The sequence below is a fragment of the Branchiostoma floridae genome, chromosome 1 (genome assembly GCF_000003815.2).
Source record: "Branchiostoma floridae strain S238N-H82 chromosome 1, Bfl_VNyyK, whole genome shotgun sequence".
In the NCBI taxonomy this organism is placed as follows: Eukaryota; Metazoa; Chordata; class Leptocardii; order Amphioxiformes; family Branchiostomatidae; genus Branchiostoma; species Branchiostoma floridae.
Window position 1 is genome coordinate 4,428,486 of NC_049979.1, and position 16,593 is coordinate 4,445,078.

The window sequence follows — 16,593 nt, forward strand, 5'->3', positions numbered from 1 at the left end:
AAAACCATATCCAGTTGACTTGAGTCACTATTTTTGGCGTATCTTATTACCTGGATGTCTAACCTACATCGACGTATACTCTTAGTAGATGCCCAAAAATAGGTGTTGCAGGAAGAATGAACAAATTTTTACTACACTGATTAAAGTATTGATCCTCTAGTTCATAGCGTGTTTAAAAATGATACTTTATTAGTTGATGTTGAGAGCTGAGTGAGAGTAGATGAGTCAGACTAGGACACTAGTTGTTGCTGGAAGAGTGAACAAATTTTTACTAGACTGAATAAAGCATTTATCCTCTAGTTCACAGTGTGTTTAAAAAAATGACATTTCAGTAGTTGATGTTGAGAGCTGAGTGAGAGTAGATGAGTCAGACTAGAACCCTAGGTGTTGATAGAAAGTAAAGTTGCACCTGTCCTTTGTTGTGGTTCCCACCCTCCCCCACCAAGCACTCAGCCTCAAGTGCTTCTCACTGAGGCATAAACACTGGAACTCTAAAATAAGCTTTCACAAGTACCAGCCACATAGCTCAAATATGCTGTCTGTCTGTATGATATCATTATTTACTCATGCACACAAATGTAAGCTTGGCTTTAATGCCAACATTACAAATGTCAGAAAAGAATTCTAATTTTTGGTCCCACCCATGAACCAGCAAAACATATATTTCCTCTTTAAAAAAGTCTTCTACACACATAGTAAGAATTTTATTGCACAACAATACCACATAGTACCAAATAGATGTATAGAATAAAACTCAACATCCTAATTAACATAACAATAAGGGCTAGAATACAAGCCTCTTATACATGCCCTTGCATTTTTGCCCGGAAGGAAAAGAACCTGCCAGAGAAAACCAGACGCCCATCCCCATGAAGCCAGCCCTGGCTCGTTCCGCCTCCAAGAGAAGGAACAAGGTGATCCCACCCATCCCCACCAGTGGGGAGCCCAGCCCCAGGGAGGGGGATGAGCTGGACAGTGGCAGGGACAGCTCCTACATCCCCACTTCTAACAGGGAGCACGGGCACGCAGAACCAGAGGTGAGGAACAACTGGTGTCATGGAGTATTAACAATGACAATGATCTTTATTGTATATTCTTGCCCAACATGGGCTAACTAAAGTATAGGTGTAAAGAGGTTACATTTTATATCAAAAATCATCTACAGAGCTCTTTTTAAAACTTGTGTAAATAATTTTATAGAGCTTTTCCAGTACATTGTACTTTTTAGTCGTCATAATGTAGCTGAACATTTTGGCCTTGCTTAACACCACTGGTATTTTACAGTATTTTACAGATCAGAATGAATTTGCTGAGAGAGGATGCAAATAGAATCTTTATTTATTCTTGTCATAGATGGAAATGATCAATTCTGTAGAATCCCTGAGTGCATTTAGAAAATGATTTGACCACCTCATTTCTATAATTCTCCCCTCAGATCGACATGGAGTCGTCCCTCAGACAAATCAGAAACAGTGCCTCCAAGAAGCGAGCACAGAAACTGGTGAACAGCATGTCGGAGACGAGCCTGTACTCATCGCTGTCTGCCGCCTCCTCCCGATCACCCTCCCCTCCTTCCTCCTCTCTGGATGATAGTGGGCTGTTCTCTCCCATGTCCACCCTCCCTCTGGATGAAGATGCCAACTCCACTCCGAAGACAACTCCCAAGAGAAAAGGGTGAGTCTGTGTTTTAATCTGCTTTCGGCAAGACCATCTCTCCTCTTCCTGAATTATGCTCTTAACGACCAATCAGTGTGGAGGCTTATACTCAAGGCTTATATACTTCCACCATCCATTCAATTTTACTTCTCAGGGCTGGAAATACTTTTTTTTCTGCATACCTGCACTGGTGCATGTAGCACTGAAAATTACCTGCACCAGACAAATTTTACCTGCACCACTCTGAATTTATGAAGTACGGATCATGCTAAAATTGTTCAGGAACCATTGCTATTTTTTCTTCTATACTTCACAGGTGGTAACTGTCAATGCAGCTAATAACAATCAGACACCAGAAATACCTGCACAGCTCCAATTTTACCTGCACTAACCTGCATATGCAGGTGGTATTTCAAGCCCTGCTTGTTGATCGCAATCATCTTGATCCTCTGATCCCTGTAGGAAATCTGGGGCTGAGTCTCCGTTCGGGTCCAAGCCGATCATGGCGCGGCGCGCTTCTGCGGGCAGAAGGCGGTCTCCTCCGACCGAGGGCGACTTCGAACAGAACACGGAGCCGAACCCGTTCGAGTACCAGCCCAACAGCGGGGTGACGTTCCGCGATAAACCCAGCTCCGACGTCAGCGTGGTGGGACAGCGCATGAGCTACAGGTGAGCTGAATGTCTATCAAACATGTCAATCATATACATCTGTATCTATATAGCTGGTATACAGCCCTTCGGCTTAACACACCAGCTTCTGTATCTGTATCTATATAGCCGGTATAACCGCCCTTTGGCATAACACACCAGCTTCTGTGTCTGTATTTAAATATATGTAGATGGTATAACAGCCCTTCAGCATAACATACCTGTCCAGCTTTGCAGGCACGTGGCACGGAAGCTGCTGGTTACATTACACTCTCGCAAATAAATAAAGGTTCAAACAAACAAACTTACACCTGTGAATGTTTGCAGTAACATGGCTGATGCGAGTGAGCCCAGACCAGCAGAGCCTGTGAAGAAGCCGTCCCAGCCCCTTGCCTCGCCCACCCTCCCCAGCAGACCTGCCCCACCCAAGGGCAGTGACATGAGGGACAGGAAAAAACAGAAAGGTACACTAATCAGTGTTTGAGTCTGTACTGTATAACATCATTGTTGTATCTTGATGTATATTCTGCACTTATTTACATTACTAGTAGTTTAGTTAAGTGGAGGAGGGCTCTGTACAAGCCAAGCAGGCTTCTCCCCTCCGCCGGCACTTTTATTTACTTTTCTATACTTTGTTGTTATTTGTTTTTATGGGCAAAATAAATAAATAAATAAATCTTAGATATAGACAAAGAAATGTGCTGCAGAATGTCTTGGGCATTGATATTGAAGCTCAGTTCATAAGCAGGATACATTTGATGATAAGTACATTTGTTTGGTACTTCCACAAAAAGCTCAAACTTTAATCTCCAAGCAGATCCTACGATGGCATATTAAGATAGTACTAAACTTGCCAAGAAGTGCACATTTGCCATGTCCCAGTAGCAAAACACACTCCTAGGCTGACTTCACTCTTCTGCCAGCCTTTGATACTATCTTATGCTACCGTAGGATCTGCTTGGAGATTACTCAAACTTATCCTTGATGAGTAGTGTATTTTATACAAAAGAAGTTACACTGTTGTATTCTGCACATCGCAGGTTCCCCCATGCCCGGGATGGCGTCTCTGCAGCACCCCGGGGCAGCTGACATGGATGACGGTGGCAATATTAACAACGACCATGTGGTGATTGTAGGCAGAGGTGGGTTGCTATTGTTGTTTTTCTTGGTACAACCAAAACCTGAATGTGCATTGTGTCTGCTTACCTGTTTGATATGGATCCATGTAGCACGTCACCGGAACGTACTGCGCCTGCGCGAAAAGTATAGACATGCTAAACCTTGCTAAACTCCCGGTTTACTAAAGGGCCGCATTTAAGAAAGTACGTGCGTATATAAGGGTAAAATCCCGTGTACGTTTTACATGAAACCATGTCTCTAACATATACTGTGCAACAAGCGGGATTTCAATGCAACGTTGACCAAACCAAGCCCCAAACCACCAGGGTTCGCGCAGGCGCAGTACGTTCCGGTGACGTGCTGATCCATGTAATATGCATAAGTCATGTGGCTGGTTATGGCACAGGGAGAGGGGTAAGATGAATGGAAAAATAGCAAGATTTGGAAGAAAGGTATACTTTTTTCCTCCAAAAGTTCTTTGTTTAGAAACAGGGTTTCTAACTCTAGGAAGGCATTTTAGGCATCTTTTGCAGAAGTAAAAAATATTATGAAGATCTTGGACTTGTTTGAATATTTCAGATTTTAATATCTTTGCTATCATTTTGTTCCTGTGTGGTCATGTGTTACAACGCTTCAACTCTGTCATCCCCTTTCCTTGTAGATGCTCATACAAAGTCCAAAGGAAAGCAGAAATCTCAAGATGCTAACAAAGGTCTTAATGTTTATCAAAAGGGGATCAGGCACTTTTGTTGTCACTGGCAATATTATACAAAGCTTCACCTAATCTTTTTGAATGGACAAACACCAAGCACAATGTTTTATACTAAAGATACATGTACACCACTTAAAGTTCTTTTTTTCCCAACAGATGAATATTAAAACAATATAAAACAGCTCCCAAAGAAGCATACTTACAATAGATTGTGGTACACCTCACTTTGAAATGCTGGTATATAGTAACCCATCCAAGTCAACATACTTTAACAGATATTTTGCATCAGTTTTGTTCAAGATAATTCCGTTGGTGTGGCCTGTATTCAAATGTTTGGCACTGGCTGGAATGCACCTTTCGTAAAAAAAGCACCAAGACACGTCTGGTGTTTGTGTACAATCATTGCCATTAATGAGGAAAGTGTACAGAGTTACATTTCCGTTCACCGAGAAACTGACTTTGAGTCTTTATGTTGCACTGAAGTACACCAGATTGGTGTGCAGTTAAGTTTAAGTACGAAAAGTCAAAAAGATCCCTTTGTATTATGTCTATTTTCGGTCATAGATAGCTGGCATGTTTTATCTGTTATCTCAACAAAATTGATAACACTGTACTTAATTCAACATTATTGTTTTTAGTGAATACTTGTCTCCAGTGTTCTAGCCAGTCTGAAATATTTTTCCATCCCCTGGATTTTGAATGGAAATCTTGTTGAAGGCGATCCTAGGGGCGTCCCGGGGTATGCTCCCGGGGAAACTATTGAAATCTAGACCCTCTGAAATGCTTTTTCCTTTATGTTGAGGGGCAAATTTTGATGGTAGACTCAGCTTGGTTGAACTGATATGTTGACATGCCGATTTTCGTCCGTCACAGAGAATACGGAATGGGCAAAATTTTTGTCCGTCCCCAGCAGCAAAATTCCGTGAAAGAACGGAAGGACAGACGTTGGCTAGAACCCTGCTTGTCTCCTTACCAACAACTGATGTTTATGATTTGCTTGACAGGAATGTTGTCTGGGTCCACATCGACTATGGACACCACGGAGCCGCTGGTGGGGGATCGGGCGTCCCCGCCTCTCAGGAAGCGGAGTAACCAGGACGAGCGGGAAGAACCGCCGGCAGGGGTGTACGGCATCGGCGTGCGGCAGGGGGGAAACGACGACTACGACTCGGACTTTGATGAAGAGGTAAAGATAGGGTATTCACCTTATGTGTGGAGATGATCCTAGTCATCCCAAAAATCATAGTACAGAAAGCTAACTGCTTGCAGACGTATGTGAAAGACTTGCATTTTCTGCAAGCAGTCATAGGGATACTTAATGTGGACATCTTTCAGTCTTTTACTGAACTAATGTAGGAGGTTGGTAGAGTACGTGGGGAAGGACAACTTTAAGCCAACCGTACACACTTACATCATATCTTCAGAAAAGATGCTATGGCGAGATATACGTGGTTCCAGTGTCTTTTCCGAAGATTTGACGTAAGTATATGGTTGGCTTGAGGTTGTCCTTCCCCATGTACACCCATGTACCTACAAATACTAATGCGGGAGGTTGATATGGAAAGCAAACTGAGGTGCCTTTCTTTTGCAAAACAAGCTGGCTCAGATCAAAACCTTCTCAACATGACCCCCAAAAGATCAGAACCTAATAGATTGTATGCTTCCTGATGTTTGACAGAACTTTTACAAGATACAGATTGTATGACATGATTAAGACAAACTTTAAAAGGGGTTTTTGTGAACTGTACACATCTTATTTTAGACAGTTCGATAAAGATAAGTATGGTGACGTTCCTTTGCACAGCACTCTGGTCTTGACTGGCTTAATGACAAGCAGCACCATGACAGTGTCACTTTTAAGGACAAAGAAGCTTGTCCTGATGACACCATTGACAGCGACGATGATGACACGCCACGACAAGAGCCACCTGTAGGGTCTTCACCTGACGTCTCTGACAATTCCTACCGTAACGATGACGCACAACGACAGGACCCATCCGTACAGTCTGCACCTAGCCTCTCTGACATGGCCTGCCAGAGTCACAGACCCTCCCTTAGAAGGCACACTAGTCTTAACCCACCCAAACAACCCCCACTGGTGGCCCTACAAAGGCAACGAAGCCTGGTGGACACGGCAATTGTTAACACTGTGGAGGAGATCCTGTCTGACAAAACGAATGTCGTAAGAGAAAGTTGGGGTCAATCGCCGTGGGAAGATTCAGCTTGTGAAGAGGTGACAGCAATGTCTGACAAATAATCCTGCCTGTGCATGGGGCTATCAAGGATTGCTTGACGGGAGATACTTTTAATGTCTTGGAGTCTCTTCATTTCAGGAAGACATGGATGTGACATGGATTAGCAGTAGGATTGGTGCATGTATCTTATGCAATGGCGTGGCAACAGCGAAAGTGGGGCCATGTTGAACTTGACCTCATTTTATTGGCTATTGCCCTGAAGCATGGGGAATGTAACAACTGGAATGATTTTCTGTGCATTGCTATGGAAGAGTAGGCATGGAAACTTGCATGTGTCAGCATCCTATGTGTAGTTTTTCCAATGATATAGATGTCTTTAGAAATATCTCTGATTGCTGATAGCTTCTCTAGTGATATTGTTTGCAGTCCAAATGTCTGGTAAGCAGTCTTGCCAGCCACTCATCTTTCAAGTGGATGATGAACATGTATGGTGATCTTGTAAACCGTTATGATGTCAATTTGCATAGAATACAGATGGAACTTTGGGCAAAAGAGGTAGCCTCAAGCCTAATACGTATCACAGTACCAGTACTGAACAGGTTTAAGATAAAACAGAAGTAGAATAGATTGACCAATCATTATCATCCTCACCTGGTATAGACACTCTTCTTATTCCAGTGCTAGTTGTGGCACCAGGTGGTCCCACTTACAAAGCTATATCAGACTCTTCTCTAAATGATTTGTTGTGATCCTTGCTCCCCCCAGGACCCAAACAACATCTCGATGTCCCGCGCCACACGAGAGAGGTTGAACAGTAAACAGCAGCAGCGTAAAGAGGAGATCCGGGCAGAGAAACGTGCGGAGAAGGAGCGTCAGGAACAGGAGAGGAGGGTGAGTCTCGACATATGTTTAGCCCTATCCAGACCGGGCTTTTTGGGGATACCTGGGACCCCCCCTTCGTAATTTCAAAACGGCTTGGGTTACGATCACCAAATTTGGAGGAGATGATGTACTAGTAAATTTTTTTTTTATTTTCTGTAAGTTTGGTATCGTTATGACGTAATTATGACGTCATAATGTCATATTTTAGGCTAAGATTTGTGTTTGCCAATGACAATGCATGCATAGTGAGATCATGTGGCGTAATAGGCAGTGCTTTGGGCTCAGGCCCAAGAGGTCCTGGGTTCGAAACCTGCCTTGTCACCGTGTGCCTTGGGAAGTCTTACACGACTTTCCTCACTTCACTCAGATGAAGATGAGTACCTAGCTTCGGCTAGGGCTGTCCCACGGATAAGATGTTACTTTTTTTCTTTCTTTATTCATTAAAATCAACCTTACAGAGATTAATTCTTAGCAGAAGCATCTCTGAATGCCGTTGATCTTTAGAGGTCCACACCTCGAGCACATTAAAGAACCCACTGAAGTTATTAAAACAAGAAATCTTTTTAAAAAAGCTGTGCCTTGCCGCGTATTTTATGTTATTTTGGTAAGTTAGACTAGATTCTACGCTTAAAAATCCCGAGTTCCACATGTCGCCCCCCTCCCCCCTCATTATCATAATTTATGTCAGATGAATTATTGGCACATTAAACAGGTTTTGTAAAACTTTTTGACCCACAATGAATATGCATTATTTTTTATTACAAACTAAGTTCCTTCTGATGCAATTTGTGATATATATTTATATAAACATGGTGAGTTAAAGCGTAGATTTATTACGCTGGACCACATACAGTAACATGCGTCTAGAAGAGCGTTTTAATACTCGCCTGGAATGTACCATTGTCTAACTAAGCCATGAAACTCGGCAAGGAAAGAAGGGACTAACGGGCATGCGTGGCGTCGTGTAGACGCTTCTGCCGCGTGCTGCAGGTCTAGAGCTCTTTTTCAGCCATTTTTGTATGGTTGGAGTGAGAGTCTAGGCCGGAGGTTTAGTCAGTCGGTTAGCTGGTTTTACCAGGATCATTTCGATGGTTTTCGATCTTCTGTAAGTTGATTTTTGGAGGAGTTACGGTGTTTTTCGTGCCACCGACACCCTCCACGTCGAGCGTACGGGTCCCCCCTACGTCCTCGTGCCGCTAGACGAGGGTAGGTGGACACGTGCAATCTTTGCCGGTAGATATTTCCCTTGCCCGTGAAGGGATACTCTTCCTACTTTGTAGGAAAGGAAAGCAGGTTTGTGCCAACATTCCTACATAGTCTTGTTTCGCTTCGAATCGAATTTGTGGTGTTTTGAGCTGTTTCTGTACCCTCGCCCCCCGGCCATAGTGGGTGAAGGGGTTGGTACAGTCCAAGCACACCGCCTGGTGCCACTGTTTTTCTGGGTCAATCGCTATTTTTAGAATAGGTGGCATTCCGGGGCTCTAAAAGGGGTTTCTGGAGACCCTAGAAGGAACCTTCCATATACTCCACAGAGAAATAGACTGATTTTGGACTAGGCAAAATGAGGAGAGACAACTCAATTTGCGTTACGTATACCGCTCAGAAAGACAAGTTATCTGAGCAGGAGACCTGGGCACTCCTGGACTCTGTGGGGATACCTACATCCAGTCTCCAGACAGTGCAAGCGCTGAACGCTACGTCTTTTGATTTGACCTTCCGTACGCTTCACGATAGAAAGTTGTATGGGGGTAAACTCTCGGCACTACAGTACTTAGATGTCCGTGTGTACGGAAGTGCTGAGACAGTCGTCACAGCAACCCGTATACCGGACGAGTTTGATGACAATCACGTACGGTACTGGCTATCCCGTTATGGACAGGTCCTGGCTTCCCGTATGACCACCTACAGGGACAGACCTACTGTCCGTAATGGGAACAGGCAGTACAAGGTTATACTCAAACCAGGGGCAAACATCCCGTCCTCTTGGAGGTTAGCAGACGGTCGGTTAGCCTTTTTCCGGTACGTCGGACAACAAAGAACATGTCTGAAATGTTACCAGGAAGGGCACGAGGCAGCACAATGTACTGTCATCTTCTGTAACAAATGCCAACTGATTGGGCATACCTCTGCGGAATGCAGCAATCAAGTAGTCTGTAATCAGTGCGGCAAGGAGGGACACACCGCATGTCGGTGCCCTACTTCATATGCCAACAAACTGCTGCCTGACAATAAGTGGACCAGCGGTCCGGCTGCTGAGGCAACCGTGGCCAGTGCTAAGACCCCTGGTCAGAGTGAGCAGTCTCAAGTAAACGAGACTGTCTCCAGTGGTAAGAGTCAGAGTGAGCAAACAAACGAGACTGACTCCAGCGACTCCGGGTCGGAGGAGAGCGGGGAAGATGATTCCGCCGAGGAATTTGCTTCCTCTGACGAACTGACGGAGAAAGAAAGGGAGCTAGAAAGGGAGCTGCTTCTTGAAGCAACCCAACCATCTCCGAGCTCTGCGGAGCGCATTGAACCAAACGGGGAGCAAGAAACAACCCATCCTCGCAACAAGAAACGCAAGAAGCGCAAGGGCAAGGCCAAAAATGGCCGCAAACAGAACAACGAGGTCGAAGAGCCTCAAACACCAGTCAAAAATGTGGTGGCCAAGAAGAAGGCCCCACATACTGGAGACCCGTCATCTGACGCGATGGAAGTCGACCAGCAGACCTCTAAAAGGCCTGCGCCTTCCGACGAAGAAGTCAGCCCAAAAAGAAAGAGTGAGCCGTCGACAGTAACGAAGGGCCCTCATAGTCCCGGTTACGACCTTCCCTTATCAGGAGAGCTAGCCATCGACGAGTTCACGTCATCTGGAGAATCTCTATAATGATGCCCCAAAATATGCATAGGCTCAATGCCTTCTTTATGTTAACGATGGTGGTTATAGCAACCTTAAACGTTTGTGGGATGCGCAATCCCAACAAACGCAAACAGGTATACGACTTTTGCAGACAACACAAATTTGATATTGTTTGCCTGCAAGAGAGTCACATTACACATGTGGATGAAACTACTAAGTGGGAAAAGGAATGGGGAGGGCAGGCCCTATGGAGCCTTGGTACGCCCAACTCTAGAGGTGTAGGCATCCTGCTTTCCCCATCCCTTGACTTGAAAATAACTAAGAAATTCTGCGATGATGAGGGTCGCGTAGTTTCCGCAGTCCTGGCTGACGGCACGCGCTCTCTTCGAGTGTGCAACGTATACGCACCGAATGATGCAGCTGAACGATCCACATTTTTCCGTGGTCTAGGCAATTTCTTATCCAACTCTGAGTCCACGGTCCTTTGTGGGGATTTCAACTGCATTGAGTCTCCCAGCCTAGATAAAAGAGGGGGGAATCCAAGTCGTAGTTCTGGAGGTTCGAAAATTCTAAAGAACCTCTGTGCTAGTCACAACCTACACGACTCGTGGAGGCAGCTGAATCCGGATGGGCGCGTATATACGTGGCGTCAACCTGATAACGCTGTAGCATGCCGACTGGATAGACTTTACTCATCCAACAATCTGCCCGTCTCTGGCCATTTTTTCCGGCCTGCATACTTCACAAACCACGATTGTGTGGGAATCGATGTGCTTCCAACAGCTAAAAAGAAGTCTTCCATGTGGAAGTGCAATGTTTCCATCCTAAAGAACAAAGAAGTCCAGTCGGACTTCACTGCGTCCTACAAGGACTGGCAGACTTTGAAGTTGGGTTACCCTTCCCTGAGATCTTGGTGGGATGACGTCAAAGACCGAACCCGCTCCTTGTTTATTAAGCACTCATGTAAGATAGCCAAAGACAAAAGAGAAGCTCGTTACCAACTGAACAACACTTTAGGGGATCTGACCAACCAGCTTAATGCTGGTGCGGTCTCACCTGATGTCCTGAGACAATATAAGGCCACGAAAGACGCACTGTCAGAGTTGGCAACCTCTGAAGCTCAGGGCGCCATCGTCAGATCCCGAATCAAACAGTTTGAGGAGGGGGAAAAGTGCACGTCCTTCTTTCTAAAGCAGGCCGCTTCCAACGGCAAGAAGAAAAGGATCTGTGCCATACGAGACTCAATGGGACAAGTTGTCCATGAGGATGACGAAATCGCAAATGTTTTCTACGAATTCTACGCAGAGCTGTTTGCTGAGGAACCAGTGGACCCGGTTGCCTCTGACCAGCTTTGTGACAACCTTGAAAACACATTGACCCCAGAGGAGGCCCAAGCATTGGAGGCCCCTCTCTCAACCGACGAAATGTTAAACTCAGTCCGCAGCATGCAAAATAACAAATGCCCGGGCAGTGATGGTCTACCCAAAGAGTTCTACACGACCTTCTGGCATCTGATTGCCGACGACCTCCTGAAGGTGTTTCAAGAAGCTCTTGATGCTGGAGAACTTTCCTCCAGCCAGAAGTTTGGAGTTTTGACACTGTTGCCAAAGAAGGGAGACGAATTGGACCCCAAGAACAGGAGACCAATCTCCCTCCTAAACACCGACTACAAAATTTTGACTAAAGTTCTTAATAACCGCCTTCAGTCTGTAATAGCGTCGGTGTTGCACCCGGACCAAACCTGTGGTGTACCAGGAAGGTCGATCCAGTGCAACCTCCGACTCACACGAGACATAGTTGTTTACGCAAATAACAATAACATCGAATGTGCTATTGTCTCCCTTGATCAAGCAAAAGCCTTTGACCGTGTCAACATCTCCTTTCTACAACAGACTCTCGCACGAATGGGATTTAGACCTTCCTTTCGGAAGTGGGTTTCAATACTTTACAACGACATCTCCAGTTCCGTTTTGGTGAATGGCTCCCTGTCGTCTCCCTTCGCCCTAACAAGGGGAGTGCGGCAGGGATGCCCACTTTCGCCACTGTTGTATGCAATCTCCCTTGAGCCGTTTGCGGCGACAGTCCGCAAAGACTCTGAGGTGCATGGAGTAAAACTCCCAGGCGGCTACGAAGCCAAAATGTCTCTGTATGCAGATGATAACTCTGCCTTCCTGACATCAGACGACTCTATCGTCAGGCTGTTTGACCTTGTCGGGCTGTACAACAGAGGCTCAGGCTCAATGTTGAACCTAGACAAATGTGAGGGGTTATGGCTGGGGAAATGGAGAAATAGACCAGACACCCCTGTACAAATAAAATGGACATCTGGGTCCATCCGTCTGCTTGGTGGGGTCTTTGGCAACATTGACATGCCCCTAACCAACTGGAAGGAAGGTAAACGCAAATTTGTTGAAACCTTACAAGGATGGGGAGCCAGATCCCTCTCCTTTACAGGCAAAGTGACAGTGGCAAACTCTCTAGCCACCGCCAAACTGTGGTACCTGGCGTCGGTGTTCACCCCTCCTGATTCGGTCATGAAGGAAATCAATACCGCACTGTTCGCCTTTTTCTGGGACAAAAAGCGTGAGATGATCAGCCGAAATACCATCTACCTTCCTCCTGAGAAGGGCGGCTGGGGCCTAATCGACATAGCAAAGAAGGCAAAATGTCTGTACAGTCGGCCTTTCTCGGACATCATGTCCCAGGAAGACTTACCTTGGGTGCAGCTCGCCAGGTACTGGCTCGGTATTTTCATTAGACGTTTCGACCCGTCAACATGGTCCAATAACATGCCCCACTCCCCGAATGCCCCTCCCCACTACAAAGCTCTACAGTCCCTGGTATCTGAACTCGTAGAGGCATCCCCCTCTAAAAAGTGGGACCCCGGGTGCACTACGCGGTCTCTATACGACAGCCTTCTAAAGAAGGAAGGTCACATTCCAAGCGTCTGTCTTAACAAGCGTTCTGTTCCCTGGCCATTAACCTTCCAATCTGTTCAACACCCACTCCTGGAGAACAGACTGAAGGACACTGCATGGCTGGTTGCACACCACGCCCTCAAAACGAATGCCCTGCTCTGTTCGAACTGGGGTTACATTCGCTCGGGAACTTGTCCAAGGCAGAATTGTAAAGGCCACGAAACTGTAGAGCACGCCATGTGGTACTGCAGCGAAGTGCTGCTAACATGGACTTGGGTGGAGGGTTTTCTCAGGAGGTGGGTCATGTCAGACTTCCGAATAAATAAACAGATGGTTATCTATGGCATCCTGCCACCCTCATGGAAAAAATGCAAGATAGATGCTATCACCTACACCCTGGCCGTCGCGAGGAAACGCATATGGTCCTCACGTTGTGAAGCACTCTTTGACAAGACCTTTTCGACTCATGTCGAGATGGTCCCATACATCAAGGAGTGCCTCCGCTCAAGAATAAAGCTTGACTTTGTACGTCTGAACGAAACAACGTTTATGTCTCTGTGGTGCTCAGTGCAGTGGGCGAGGGTCGACGGGGGAAAACTGCGACTACGCTTTTAATCCCCTGCTTCCCCCCTGTAGTCGTATCAGTCTGGTATGAACTGTCTGTCTTGTACGTTTCGTATGTCTTTTTTATTTGGATGTGTCAAGTTGGCAGGAGTGGGTTGGTGGGAGCTCGGCGGACAAGTAACCTGTTGTGGGTAGCTTGACACATCCCTTTTTCTTTCCTTCTTCTCTTGTATGTTCTTTGAAATGATGTAAAAAAAAAAAATGAAAACAGTGAAAAAACGTCTTGTCTCTCTTGTCTAGTTTTCTTTCTTTTTGATTTTGTTATACCCCCATTAAAAACGGGCCTTTGGAAGGGGCTTTGGAAGGGCTGGGTTAACAGGTCCATTGAAGAAAGCTGGCGTAAAGCCTTGCCAGCGGCAAGGCAAAAAGTAGGGGCCCTTCCCGGTTTGAGCGGTTCAGAACCTACAATCCTTTGGCCGCAACTTGGGCAATTTCTGTCGTATTGAGGTCACTAGGCGCTGTATAGAGGCTGCCACTTCAGACCCTTGTGATTCAGCCATAGCCATGCCTATTGTAAGCTCCTTGCAATTCAGCCACTAGCTGCAAAGAGAGAGTAGTCGGCCCAACCAAAAATGATAATGATAATAGTATGTGGAATTCTGCCAAATTCAACCCTATATTTCTCTGCTAGGAACAGCAGAGGTTGGAAGAGGAGTGGAAAGAACTGGAGCTTACCAAACAGATAAAGCGGCGCCGTTTGAAGGTAGAAATGATATAATTACAGATCTACGTGTGTGGGACGGTGGTGGTGCTAAGGTGAAGGCTCAGATGTCATGAGTTCAATCTTTCACTTTTCATTTTCTTCCACAGCACATATAGAAAGGACTGTTTGAGGAAGTCTTTCAAGAATAACCAGTCCTGCATTATACATTGATTAAGCCAAGACGTACGTCACAGGAGACAACAGTGAATCTGAGGAGCACAGGCATCCAGCTTCCCGATGGAGTTAATTGGAAACTGCAGTACCCAATATCATGTTTGAAAACAATCAGATCAGATCAGCATTACTTAATCTATGCCTGACAAGTCAAATTTTTTAACCCCCCTCCCCAGGAGAAAAGACGTCTTGAGCGTGAGCAGAAGCAGAGAGAGCAGGAGGAGTGGGAGAGAGTACAGCGAGAGGTACGGTGCATGGGAGAGTCAATACAGTAGAAGCCGCTTAATTGCACGGCCTGTTTGCCAGTGAATTTCGTGCAATTATCTGGATTGTGCAATAATGCAAAGATATTTAGTTGGAACGCACTAGTTTGGGATTTGGGGATTCCGTGCAGTTAACAGAAGTGTGCGTTAATCCGTTGTGCAGTTAACTGGCTTCTACTGTACCAGCAACTAACCCTCCCTGTGGCAGCATGTAACACTAGTTCACCTTTATCCGTTGGGTAACCTATATCCGTTGTTTTTTAAAAACAGGGCATTTGGGGATATCACATCAATGGATGTTGGTTTCAAATTGCAATATTTTCAGTATATTGCAGTTTAAAACTACCACCTGTCGGCTTGATGTGCCCAAATAACCTGTTTTGAAAAACAACAGATATAGGTTACCCAACGGATAAAGGTAAGGTGAACTAGTGTTACATGGTACCAGTAACTAACCCTCCCTGTAGCAGCATGTACATAATTCCGGCAACTAACCCTTCCTGTAGCAGCATGTATGTATATGTATATGTAGCAGAACTAACAAATCCCTCTCTTCTTTGTAGAGAAATTCTCCTACAGAGCATATAATGCTCTTGTGTGTAGATGGTTACTTGCATGTGTCTCAAAAGCATTGAGAACTGTAGTGTAGTGTCCAGTAAAAGCTAGCATGTACATCTACTATTTGTTTAGTTGACTCTCGATAATAAAAATATAACTGTTACAGTTTCTATTGCAGCATGCTGTGGCCAGAATATATCAGTTTGAACTCATTCTGCCCAGACTTTTTCTGCTGTCATCTCCCAGTTACAGATGTAAAGTTCAAAGGACCTTTCTTGTGGAAGATGTATACAAATTCATAAACACATGTTGAACTTCTTGTTTCTGTCATTATTAGGAGCAGGAGAAACAAGAGAGGGAACGTAAACAGAGAGAGAGAGAAGAGAATGAAAAACGGAGAAGAGAAAGAGAGGAAAAGGCACGACGGAAAGAACAGGAAAAAGAACGACAGAAGGAGAAATTGAAGCATTCCAGTCAAATGGAGTTAGAGGATATAGGTGAGGGATCTCTTGCTGTTTTGTTGTAAAAGGAAACAGCTGAAGGATTGGACGATCTTGTGGTATCGAATCGATAAATGCATATAGTGGTATACTCTCGCATGTCACTCTGATGTAATGCTAGTTCACCTTTATCCGTTATTTTTAAGAACAATGTATTTAGGGGTATCAAGATGACAGAAGGTGGTTTCAAACTGCAATATTTTGAGAATATCACAATTTGAATCTACAGTCCATCGGCTTGTTATCCTTGGATACTGGATACCTTGTTATGCAACACAACGGATATAGGTTAGCCTGCAGATAAAGGTGAACTAACGTTACATTTTTTACAGTAGTATTACAGATTTTGAGTGGTAGTGAACTGAAGGTTGTTGTTTGTTATGACATGTTTTGAGCTTTAGAGTTTACTGACATGCAATGCTGCCTACATCCACAGGTGGCCTGTCTATAATGGGAACAGGTCCGTACGACCGTGCCAGGATGATGGAATCATCACCTGTAGGCAAGCCACCAGCACACACACCAAAGAAGAGAGGCTCACAATCGTAAGTGCTCTCCTGTCATTCATCCTCTTCCAACTTGCTACATGTTACACATGATAGCTGTTTTTTCTTTTTGGACCGGTCCGGAAAAACGTTTGTAGTTTATAGTTATTTCTACCAAGGAGCTTTGATGAAAGTTTTACAGTCAATCATATAAAGGCAGTATGTCTTCCAGGATTTCCAAACGCCAGTGGTAGTCAAATACTCCACCAAACATATTGCTTTGTTGAGATATCACACACGCACACTAACACACTCAC

At 45.0% G+C, this 16,593-nt stretch overlaps 1 protein-coding gene across 2 annotated transcripts in view; it reads left to right on the forward strand.

Moving 5' to 3' along the window:
- LOC118422436 (TOG array regulator of axonemal microtubules protein 1-like) overlaps positions 1-16,593 on the forward strand; it is a 63,099-nt gene that overhangs the window by 35,648 nt on the left and 10,858 nt on the right. Inside the window, exons 7-17 of one of the 2 annotated variants that reach the window (XM_035830002.1) lie at positions 832-1,037; positions 1,436-1,674; positions 2,119-2,325; positions 2,632-2,768; positions 3,345-3,446; positions 5,140-5,321; positions 7,096-7,221; positions 14,225-14,296; positions 14,647-14,715; positions 15,629-15,788; positions 16,228-16,336. In XM_035830002.1, the coding sequence (XP_035685895.1) occupies positions 832-1,037; positions 1,436-1,674; positions 2,119-2,325; positions 2,632-2,768; positions 3,345-3,446; positions 5,140-5,321; positions 7,096-7,221; positions 14,225-14,296; positions 14,647-14,715; positions 15,629-15,788; positions 16,228-16,336 (1,609 nt within the window). The remainder of the gene's footprint in view (positions 1-831; positions 1,038-1,435; positions 1,675-2,118; positions 2,326-2,631; positions 2,769-3,344; positions 3,447-5,139; positions 5,322-7,095; positions 7,222-14,224; positions 14,297-14,646; positions 14,716-15,628; positions 15,789-16,227; positions 16,337-16,593) is intronic. The other variant, XM_035830011.1, reaches the window with a different exon arrangement.